The sequence below is a fragment of the Rhynchophorus ferrugineus genome, unplaced genomic scaffold, assembly GCF_030347505.1.
Source record: "Rhynchophorus ferrugineus isolate W39M unplaced genomic scaffold, kcgeb_rfMv2 rfM8, whole genome shotgun sequence".
Classification (NCBI taxonomy): Eukaryota; Metazoa; Arthropoda; class Insecta; order Coleoptera; family Curculionidae; genus Rhynchophorus; species Rhynchophorus ferrugineus.
Genome location: NW_027472587.1, coordinates 35,699,414 through 35,711,942, shown reverse-complemented (window position 1 = coordinate 35,711,942; position 12,529 = coordinate 35,699,414). Strand labels below are relative to the sequence as shown.

Below are 12,529 nucleotides of genomic sequence, written 5' to 3'. Positions count from 1 at the left end.
AACTAGATATGGCATCAAAGTTGGCACGAAAATGAAAAAAACGAATAACTAATGGTATACAACACTTCCTACGAGTTTACAAAAAAAAACTCTCAAAATAGTTAAATGTGCAGGAAAATAAGATATTCAGAAATATAACTTACGCATAATTTGTGTTACATTTCAAATCAATTTGAATAATATAAAGACCCGTAATGTGTTTTTAAAATATATGTAGAGTGTGTGTATAGTTAAAAAATATATGTATAGTTAAATGTGCAATAAAATCATAAGCTATTTAAAGTATCATTTAGGAAATCACAATACAGCCATTTTAATTAATGTAAAAGAACTTATATAATAGGTAACATCCACGTAATTAGAAAAATCTATCAAAAACATATATGGAAGCATCTTAGTTTCGAACTATTTTTATTTTCGTAATTTTTTACAAACATTTTGGCATGAAATGAAGAAAAAGTAAACAATTTGTCCCGATTTTTCATAAAAAATGTATAAGATGACCCATTATGTAAAATGAATACTTTCAAATTTTTATCTTAAAATAATTATAGAACTTTATCTTAAATACAATAAATGATAAGCAAACTGAATTATATTTATAATAATACAGCATAAATAATGTTATTTTCAAGCATTCATTGCAATTAAAAAAATATTTGTAACAGTTGCCATGTAAACACACTTACAATTGTCAGATTCTATTAAACACGTTAAAATATTATTATTTTATAAATTTATAATAAATCCTTAAAAGAATAGCTAGGAAGGCATAATCCTTTTGAAGTGTTATCAATCATATTTAAGATAAAAGAATGAAAATAGAACGATTTTATATTCAATTAAATAGTAACTTCTTAAATATATAACAGTTTCTATGAATTTACAAAAAAAAACCCTCAAAATAGTGGTAGTACTTAAATGCGTAGGAAAATAGGATATTCATAAATATAAAATAGGAATAATTTGTGTTACATTTCATATTCACTCCGAATAATATAAAGACGCGCAGTGTATTTTTAAAATATATATAAAGATAATGCAATAAAATCATAAGCGATTTAGAGTATCACAATATAGCAACTTTATAGTTGAAGAACTCGTATCACACGATCAAAAACATATACGGAAGCGTCTTAATTTCGAATTATTTTTTTTCCGGAATTTTTTACAAATATTTTGACCCGAAATGGAGAAAAGTAAAGAATTTGTCACGGATTTTCATAAAAAAAGTACCTAAATATAAAAGATGATCCATTATGTAAAATGTATAACTTCAAACCTGTATCTTAAAATAATTATAGAGCTTTATCATAAATAGAATAAAATGTTGAGCAAACTGACTTATATTTATAATAATACAACATAATGTCATTCTATTATGCTAGCATTCATATCAAAATTGCTATTAAAAAACTATTACGAACGTTAAAATTTATAATAAATCCTAAAATATAATACTTTTGAAGAATTATCAGTACTTTTTAGGATAAAAGGATAAAAATAAAACGATTTTATATTCTATAAAAACAGTAACACGTTTTATTATACTTTATAAGCGTATTTTGACTATGACTAGCTGTACATTATATATAGCATTATTTTATACATATTCACATATTTTTTTCGACATTAATTGAAGCATACAAAGCCCCAATCAACCTATTTTCAGTTTTATATATACAGAGTGATATAGATATTTTCTTTGGTGTAGAAAGTAGCCATAAATATAGAATGTATTAGTTTTTTTATCCATTAAGTTGTTACTATTTAGTATCAGAACTAAAAGAGACACTGTAGCCCAAAAAAAGCTCCTGTTGTGTTCACAATCAGATCCAGAAAATCAATTACAGTAAGAACCGAACGAATATACGTAACTAACAGACTATACTTTTCGTACATGTATAAAAAAGAAGACTAATCATCACTGGATGGTTAGAATTGAAAAGTACGGAATTTTTGAGCGACAATGTCTTTGTTACAGTACAGTTTTTAGTCGTAACACCTCCTTACGTAGCATATCTGACATACAAATATTACAGATTACAATTCTGAAAATATACCTAAATTTGACACTTGTTTGCCTATAGAAAATACCTTTGAAACTATTTAGCCATAGATATTTAGAATCATCGAATCGATTAACAAATCTCTTGACGGATTAACGGATTCAAAAGTTCCGGATCTATATAAATTGGAATGCTACTAAATATATCGATAAACAAAATGTACAATGATATGACGGTAACAGAAAAATATCTACATTTCATATTCTTACATTTACATACAACTAGAATATTTTCAGTCGATTTTTTTTCATATAATAAAAACTATGAATAAGTTACCCATTCTCTAAACTAAACGAAACATAAATAACGTTACTTTTACTTCATTGTTAATAAGTTTTTTTTCGATATTATGATTGATTCTAAACGAACCAGCCCGGATTGGTGCGGACCATCTGTCGTCGCGGGAGAGTGACAGAGAAACACCAATAAAAAACGAAAGTAATTAGTCACTTTACCGTTAACTATATACCTTGAGATGTTAATAGCGTTACTCTTACGTCACGGACATAATTAAAGCGTCATAATTAAAGTTTGACAGAGTCGTTTGATTAAAAGGAATATTAAAAACACGGCTGTCTTAGCGGAATGAATCTAATTAAACCTGCTAGTTAGCTAGTTCCGAATAATTCTTATAATCGCTCGTTAAACTACATGTAATGATTTTAATTAAAAATTAAATCACAAACAAAGATAATCCGCAACAATACGCTAGAACAGAGGGGAAGAAAAGAAGATGACGAAGTGCCTGCGATAAGTAAACACCGATACACAATTTTCAATGTATTTTACACTGTTTTTTTTTTGCTCAAATCGACATGTTTGACCCATTATGTATATTGTCTATATTTAGGTTCGCTACAAGACCCGTAGTATTCTGCCATAAGGTTAGTTGAATGTATATTTCATTTATTTACAAATTCTAAGCCTATATATCTAATGAAAGACGTAGGATTTAAGCACTTTTACTGATAACTCATGTAACAAAAGGCATTTAGAACATAGATATGCTTATTTTTAATAACAAATGTTTATTTTTAACGGTTCTTCTTCTGTAACAAATTTCAAACCGATTGGATTAATTTTAATATTTTCTTGATCAAAATATTAAAAATATTTTGAAAACATACTTTGATTGCGAAGCAAAACATTTTGATTCATCAAGGCACTAAATTTAGAATATTCTTGAACGAACCGAAGGAAAAAGGCGTTATCGGATTAAAAGAGGCTTTACATACATTTGAAGAACTGATATTTCCTGTCTGAATTTCTGGATATCACGGAAAAGTTACTATTTATTGGTTGTGTAGTTTTTGAATAAAATTTTTCAATGGAATTTAACGATATCATTAATAAGCTGTTGTTTATTTCTGCGGTTTCTTTTTGCATATTCGGTTTTATCTGGATCGCACTTACGTACTATTTATAGAAGTATGTAGCTTTAATGGTTGTTGTTGGAAGAACTAATAACCAACAATAATATAATAATATCAATTTTTACCGAAATTATTTTTCCTATTGTTGAACATTGAATTTACTTTTGAGGTTTTACAATAAAACAGTGACGAAATCACGTCATCTAAATTTATTACGTCAAGATGTTTCCGTATGATTTTCCGTTGACTTTCACTTCATAATTGGCTCTGATATAACGAAATTCCGATTCATATGACATGAATGAACAAAAATAATCTTTCAGATATTCTAACATTATAGTACATTTTAATGCAACTGTCATTGAAGCACTTAAACTACAATTAGACAAGAGTTTTCCACATCATTGATGAGGTAGAGTTCTAGGAGTTATTTCCAGACTTCAGCATTTTCAGATCCAGCAGCCACAAATAATGTAAGCAACTAATGCTTTCAAGACATATGACAATTTGGTGAATTGTATATATTGATTCAGACGTATCAGACGCTCGTATCAATAGTCTGATAATGGTGGTAATATTTCTAATTTTAAAACGCATTGACTATCTGGGATAGGCAATACAATCGGTATTCGATAGGATGACGGGAATTCACTGCTAATTTGAATTGACTTTCTTCATCGCAACTAAAATAATTAATTATCCAAGAAAAATAACTTACCCCATGTTTTAACAACTACGACCGACCATATCGATTTGTCAATGAAGAATCTCAGAGTTCGAATTTGACCGAACGAGTTAAAAACTATTATTTTTCCTGCAGACTTAGTTAAAAGCATAATCCGTAATTTTTGAAAAAATAAAAATTCTATCGAAAACACATATGGACGAGTTTTAATTTCGATTGATTTTAATATCTGCAATTTTTATCGATATTTTAAGATGAGAATGGAGAGAGAAGTGATCAATTTGTCACGAATATTCATAAAAAATTACTTAAATGCCAAAAATGATTCTATTGTTCATCTTAAATGAAATAAAATCTAATCTTACTTAAACAATCTTTTGTTTAATGTGTGTAGTGTTTATGGTTTATCGAATTATGAATAAAAATTCGCATTAAGAATCTAATTCCGAAGTTTAAAGAATATCAGTTTAACCTGAAGAATTTTGAAATATTTACCGCCTTTAAAGTTAAAATAAGTTTCATCTTGATTTGCCCTGTGTAATAAATAAATGTTTGGATATTAAGTTTTACTGAGAAAGTACTAAGCAAGTATTTTAGATAGAGTTATTCGATTTAGTTAAAAACTTTTACAATCTTTTGTGTAATTAACTAGCGTTTATGATTTATCGAATTACGAATAAAAATTCGCATTAAGAATCTAATTTCGGAGTTTTAAAGAATATCAGTTTAATCTCAAGGATTTTGAAATATTTACCGCCTTTAATGTTAAAATAATTTTCATTTTGATTTGCCCTGTGTAATAAATAAATGTTGGATATTAAAGTTTACTGAGAAAGCACTAAGCAAGTATTTTAGATAGAGTTACTCGATTTAGTTAAAAGCTTTTGCAATCTTTTGTGTAATTAACTAGTGTTTATTCTTTATCGAATTACGAATAAAAATTCACATTAAGAATCTAATTTCGAAGTATAAAGAATATCAGTTCAATCTGAAGGATTTTGAAATATGTTCCGCCTTTAATGTTAAAATAATTTTATATACAACCTTTTGTGTAATTAACTAGTGTTTATAGTTTATCGCATTTCAAATTAAAATTCGCATTGAGAAAGATTCTTATTTAAGATTTGTTACTAAGAAAATCAGTTTAATCTGAAAGATTTTGAAATATTCGCGTTTTAAAATAACATCCATGTTGATTTGCCTTGTGTTAATGAAAAATCTCTGGCACTTTTCGCGACGAAAGAATCGACGTTTGGCATTCATTAGACTTTTGATTTGAACGAGATTCTTTGTGTGAAAATTCACGGCGCCGGGACTTATCTGAACCGAGAAATTTTGCGATTTTCTAAAACGTAATTAAAGCTATTCTTTCTTTAGTCTTTTGATCCCTACGCAGTACGAATAAGAGAAGGTAGGGTGACTTATCGCAGACACGGTAATATCCAGATAGGGCGGGGGGCCGGGGGTACAGACAAATAGGCTCACTAATCCACGTAAATCAAAATATCCAGGCGATTAGCCGAAGATAAACACATGCACAGCTGATGTATCATCTGGATCACTACAACCACGCCCGGAGCGTCGAGACGCTTGCGCCGTGTCGCCTGACCAGCGGCGGCACAATTACACACTATTATCACAAATAAGGGTCGCGAAAACCACTAAAACACGCCGTCGTTGATCGGCGGCATCACCCCGACGGGCAGAGAAACATATCACAGCGATCACACATTATAGCACACCTGCTGGATCTGATGGGGGAAGGTGGACGCCAGCGGAATCGCCGAACTGACGTAGGGATGGAGACGGTGTGCCCGGAGATACTGCCGGTACTTGCCCGAGAGGATGTGCTTGTCCTCGGGCCGGTCCGGGGAACAGTCCGGGTCGGTCCAGTGGCCGGAGTCGCGACTCGACGCCGCCGAGCTGTAGGCGGCCGCACAGGCAGAGCTCAGCGGGTCGCGCTTGCAGTAGGGTTGACCGGGTGCCATCGGCGGTTGCGGGTCCCACTGCGTCTGGTACTGGACGGGGTACGGGGCCGCTTGCACCGGAACCTGCTGCGGCAGCTGCTGACCTCGTGGGGCTCTCCGCTTCAGGGCGGTCGCCGGCCTGGGCGGCAGGTTGTTGATGAAGGGGCTCCTCCGCTGGCTCTCGATCTTCCGAAAGTAGCAGGGGTGGATCATCAGCAGGGGCTCGTTGCGGACGCCCTGCGGCGGCTTGGCCGCGTTCGGGAGTTCGTACTCCACGCTGCAATCGACGTGCAAAGGTCGCGAGTAGTCTTTTTGTTGAAGGGGCACTTGCACAGGTACTGTCCGTTGAGCCGGTGAGGTGAGCTCGTACGACGACACGGGATAACACGTGGCCATCGCTGCAGTATTCAGCGACCGGAGTTCGGGCCTCGACTGGTGCGTTCGGCTGGCGATCGACGCGTTGCCGTGGCCGCCGAGCTGATGGTGGGGGTAGGAAATCGATTTTCCCGACATTGCCTCGCTCGGTCTGTCTGCGAGAACGTCTGTGCCACGACTACGTCACGAGAACAACTGGATGTCGGAGTCGTCGCGATCGGGCCTCGGTACCGAAGCCGAATCTCGGCGGCGCTCTAATTATTTACGGTGCGTTTATGACGACACGGCAGCGGGTGTTTAACATTTAAATCGCCCGTCGTCGGCGCCGCGAGGCGAAGAATGGTTGGCGAGGGGGGCCAGCGGGAGGGACGCCCGGTCGAACGCAGCTACTGCCGCTGCCTTGCCCGTCGCTTTGTAGGTGAACGCGATTATCATATGAGTTAATTATGTAAGGTCGTTTAACGTGCTTCTTCCGCACCGGCGACGGACTATGATGCTCCGGTTGGTCAGTGGAGCTTATTCGCGCTCCGGAATCGATACTGGGCCATTATTTTTGTAAACAATACGTCCGCCTCGCTGAATAAACAATTCATTGACGACATTTTCAATACCACATACTTAAATTCTATTGTACATTTGGCACTTTAATTTACAGACAGTTTTAACTTAATCAGTTTAATATTTTAGATAACACGACCAAATCTTTCTTATTTTTAGTTATACATGTTGGCGGCAATACACTTTGCACATAATTTTTCGAAAATATGAAGCTTTTTTAAATTGAAAACAAAACATTTCTGATATCAAGACCAAATCTTATTTATATTAATGTTGTTTTGTATTTCTCGGTGATTATATTAAGATTTTTAGTCATATATGTTGGTGCCCAATACACTTTGCACATAATTTTTCGAAAATTTTAAGCTTTTTTAAATTGAAAACAAAACATTTATGATATCAAGACCAAATCTTATTTACATTATTGTTGTTTTGTATTTCCCCGTGACTATATTAAGATTTTTAGTCATATGTGTTGGTGCCAATACATTTTGCACATAATTTTTCGAAAATTTGAAGCTTTTTTAAATTGAAAACAAAACATTTCTGATATCAACACCAAATCTTATTTATATTAATGTTGTTTTGTATTTCTCCCTGATTATATTAAGATTTTTAGTCGTATATGTTGGTGCCCAGTACATTTTGCACATAATTTTTCCAAAATTTGAAGCTTTTTTAAATTGAAAACAAAATATTTCTGATATCAAGACCAAATCTTATTTACATTAATGTTGTTTTGTATTTCTCCGTGATTATATTAAGATTTTTAGTCATATTTGTTGGTGCCAATATACTTTGCACATAATTTTTCGCAAATTTGAAGCCTGCTTTAATTGAAAACAAAACATTTCTGATATCAAGAGCAAATCTAATTTATATTAATGTTGTTTTGTATTTCTCCCTGATTATATTAAGATTTTTAGTCATATATGTTGGTGCAAATACATTTTGCACATAATTTTTTGCAAATTTGAAGCCTGCTTTAATTGAAAACAAAACATTTCTGATATCAAGACCAAATCTTATTTATATTAATGTTGTTTTGTATTTCTCCCTGATTATATTAAGATTTTTAGTCGTATATGTTGGTGCCCAATACACTTTGCACATAATTTTTCGAAAATTTTAAGCTTTTTTAAATTGAAAACAAAACATTTCTGATATCAAGACCAAATCTTATTTACATTAATGTTGTTTTGTATTTCTCCGTGATTATATAAATATTTTTAGTCATATGTGTTGGTGCCAATATACTTTGCACATAATTTTTCGAACATTTGAAGCTTTTTTAAATTGAAAACAAAACATTTCTGATATCAAGACCAAATCTTATTTACATTAATGTTGTTTTGTATTTCTCCGTGATTATATTAAGATTTTTAGTCATATATGTTGGTGCCCAATACACTTTGCACATAATTTTTCGAAAATTTGAAGCTTTTTTAAATTGAAAACAAAACATTTCTGATATCAAGACCAAATCTTATTTATATTAATGTTGTTTTGTATTTCCCCGTGACTATATTAAGATTTTTAGTCATATGTGTTGGTGCCAATACACTTTGCACATAATTTTTCGAAAATTTGAAGCTTTTTTAAATTGAAAACAAAACATTTCTGATATCAAGACCAAATCTTATTTATATTAATGTTGTTTTGTATTTCTCCCTGATTATATTAAGATTTTTAGTCGTATATGTTGGTGCCCAATACACTTTGCACATAATTTTTCCAAAATTTTAAGCTTTTTTAAATTGAAAACAAAATATTTCTGATATCAAGACCAAATCTTATTTACATTAATGTTGTTTTGTATTTCTCCGTGATTATATTAAGATTTTTAGTCATATATGTTGGTGCCAATACATTTTGCACATAATTTTTTGCAAATTTGAAGCCTGCTTTAATTGAAAACAAAACATTTCTGATATCAAGACCAAATCTTATTTATATTAATGTTGTTTTGTATTTCTCCCTGATTATATTAAGATTTTTAGTCGTATATGTTGGTGCCCAATACACTTTGCACATAATTTTTCCAAAATTTGAAGCTTTTTTAAATTGAAAACAAAATATTTCTGATATCAAGACCAAATCTTATTTACATTAATGTTGTTTTGTATTTCTCCCTGATTATATTAAGATTTTTAGTCATATATGTTAGTGCCCAATACACTTTGCACATAATTTTTTGCAAATTTGAAGCCTGCTTTAATTGAAAACAAAACATTTCTCATATCAAGAGCAAATCTAATTTATATTAATGTTGTTTTGTATTTCTCCCTGATTATATTAAGATTTTTAGTCATATATGTTGGTGCCAATACACTTTGCACATAATTTTTTGCAAATTTGAAGCCTGCTTTAATTGAAAACAAAACATTTCTGATATCAAGACCAAATCTTATTTATATTAATGTTGCTTTGTATTTCTCCCTGATTATATTAAGATTTTTAGTCATATATGTTGGTGCCAATACACTTTGCACATACTTTTTTGCAAATTTGAAGCCTGCTTTAATTGAAAACAAAACATTTCTGATATCAAGACCAAATCTTATTTATATTAATGTTGCTTTGTATTTCTCCCTGATTATATTAAAATTTTTAGTCATATATGTTGGTGCCAATACATTTTGCACATAATTTTTTGCAAATTTGAAGCCTGCTTTAATTGAAAACAAAACATTTCTGATATCAAGACCAAATCTTATTTATATTAATGTTGCTTTGTATTTCTCCCTGATTATATTAAGATTTTTAGTCATATATGTTGGTGCCAATACACTTTGCACATAATTTTTTGCAAATTTGAAGCCTGCTTTAATTGAAAACAAAACATTTCTGATATCAAGACCAAATCTTATTTATATTAATGTTGCTTTGTATTTCTCCCTGATTATATTAAAATTTTTAGTCATATATGTTGGTGCCAATACACTTTGCACATAATTTTTTGCAAATTTGAAGCCTGCTTTAATTGAAGACAAAACATTTCTGATATCAAGACCAAATCTTATTTATATTAATGTTGCTTTGTATTTCTCCCTGATTATATTAAAATTTTTAGTCATATATATTGGTGCCAATACACTTTGCACGTAATTTTTTGCAAATTTGAAGCCTGCTTTAATTGAAAACAAAACATTTCTGATATCAAGACCAAATCTTATTTATATTAATGTTGCTTTGTATTTCTCCCTGATTATATTAAGATTTTTAGTCATATATGTTGGTGCCAATACACTTTGCACATAATTTTTTGCAAATTTGAAGCCTGCTTTAATTGAAAACAAAACATTTCTGATATCAAGACCAAATCTTATTTATATTAATGTTGCTTTGTATTTCTCCCTGATTATATTAAAATTTTCAGTCATATATATTGGTGCCAATACACTTTGCACGTAATTTTTTGCAAATTTGAAGCCTGCTTTAATTGAAAACAAAACATTTCTGATATCAAGACCAAATCTTATTTATATTAATGTTGCTTTGTATTTCTCCCTGATTATATTAAGATTTTTAGTCATATATGTTGGTGCCAATACACTTTGCACATAATTTTTTGCAAATTTGAAGCCTGCTTTAATTGAAAACAAAACATTTCTGATATCAAGACCAAATCTTATTTATATTAATGTTGCTTTGTATTTCTCCCTGATTATATTAAGATTTTTAGTCATATATGTTGATGCCAATACACTTTGCACATAATTTTTTGCAAATTTGAAGCCTGCTTTAATTGAAAACAAAATATTTCTGATATCAAGACCAAATCTTATTTATATTCATGTTGCTTTGCATTTCTCCCTGATTATATTAAGATTTTTAGTCATATATGTTGGTGCCAAAACACTTTGCACATAATTTTTTGCAAATTTGAAGCCTGCTTTAATTGAAAACAAAACATTTCTGATATCAAGACCAAATCTTATTTATATTAATGTTGCTTTGTATTTCTCCCTGATTATATTAAGATTTTTAGTCATATATGTTGGTGCCAATACACTTTGCACATAATTTTTTGCAAATTTGAAGCCTGCTTTAATTGAAAACAAAACATTTCTGATATCAAGACCAAATCTTATTTATATTAATGTTGTTTTGTATTTCTCCCTGATTATATTAAGATTTTTAGTCATATATGTTGGTGCCAATACACTTTGCACATAATTTTTTGCAAATTTGAAGCCTGCTTTAATTGAAAACAAAACATTTCTGATATCAAGACCAAATCTTATTTATATTAATGTTGTTTTGTATTTCTCCCTGATTATATTAAGATTTTTAGTCATATATGTTGGTGCCAATACACTTTGCACATAATTTTTTGCAAATTTGAAGCCTGCTTTAATTGAAAACAAAACATTTCTGATATCAAGACCAAATCTTATTTACATTAATGTTGTTTTGTATTTCTCCGTGATTATATTAAGATTTTTAGTCATATATGTTGGTGCCAATACACATTGCACATAATTTTTTGCAAATTTGAAGCCTGCTTTAATTGAAAACAAAACATTTCTCATATCAAGAGCAAATCTAATTTATATTAATGTTGTTTTGTATTTCTCCCTGATTATATTAAGATTTTTAGTCATATATGTTGGTGCCAATACACTTTGCACATAATTTTTTGCAAATTTGAAGCCTGCTTTAATTGAAAACAAAACATTTCTGATATCAAGACCAAATCTTATTTACATTAATGTTGTTTTGTATTTCCCGTGATTATATTAAGATTTTTAGTCATATATGTTGGTGCCAATACACTTTGCACATAATTTTTTGCAAATTTGAAGCCTGCTTTAATTGAAAACAAAACATTTCTGATATCAAGACCAAATCTTATTTATATTAATGTTGTTTTGTATTTCTCCCTGATTATATTAAGATTTTTAGTCATATATTTTGGTGCCAATACACTTTGCACATAATTTTTTGCAAATTTGAAGCCTGTTTTAAATGAAATCAAAACATTTCTGATATCAAGACCAAATCTTATTTACATTAATGTTGTTTTGTATTTCTCCGTGATTATATTAAGATTTTTAGTCATATATGTTGGTGCCAATACACTTTGCACATAATTTTTTGCAAATTTGAAGCCTGCTTTAATTGAAAACAAAACATTTCTCATATCAAGAGCAAATCTAATTTATATTAATGTTGTTTTGTATTTCTCCCTGACTATATTAAGATTTTTAGTCATATATGTTGGTGCCAATACACTTTGCACATAATTTTTTGCAAATTTGAAGCCTGCTTTAATTGAAAACAAAACATTTCTGATATCAAGACCAAATCTTATTTATATTAATGTTGTTTTGTATTTCTCCCTGATTATATTAAGATTTTTAGTCATATATGTTGGTGCCAATACACTTTGCACATAATTTTTTGCAAATTTGAAGCCTGCTTTAATTGAAAACAAAACATTTCTGATATCAAGACCAAATCTTATTTACATTAATGTTGTTTTGTATTTCTCCCTGA

At 30.8% G+C, this 12,529-nt stretch overlaps 1 protein-coding gene across 1 annotated transcript; it reads right to left on the bottom strand.

Moving 5' to 3' along the window:
- Positions 1–1,512: 1,512 nt before the first annotated feature.
- On the bottom strand, positions 1,513–6,778 carry corto (centrosomal and chromosomal factor corto). Its single transcript, XM_076412069.1, has one exon. It carries the CDS (start codon positions 6,605–6,607, stop codon positions 5,852–5,854), a length of 756 nt encoding a protein of 251 aa, XP_076268184.1. The 5' UTR covers positions 6,608–6,778; the 3' UTR covers positions 1,513–5,851.
- Between the last annotated feature and the right edge of the window lie 5,751 nt (positions 6,779–12,529).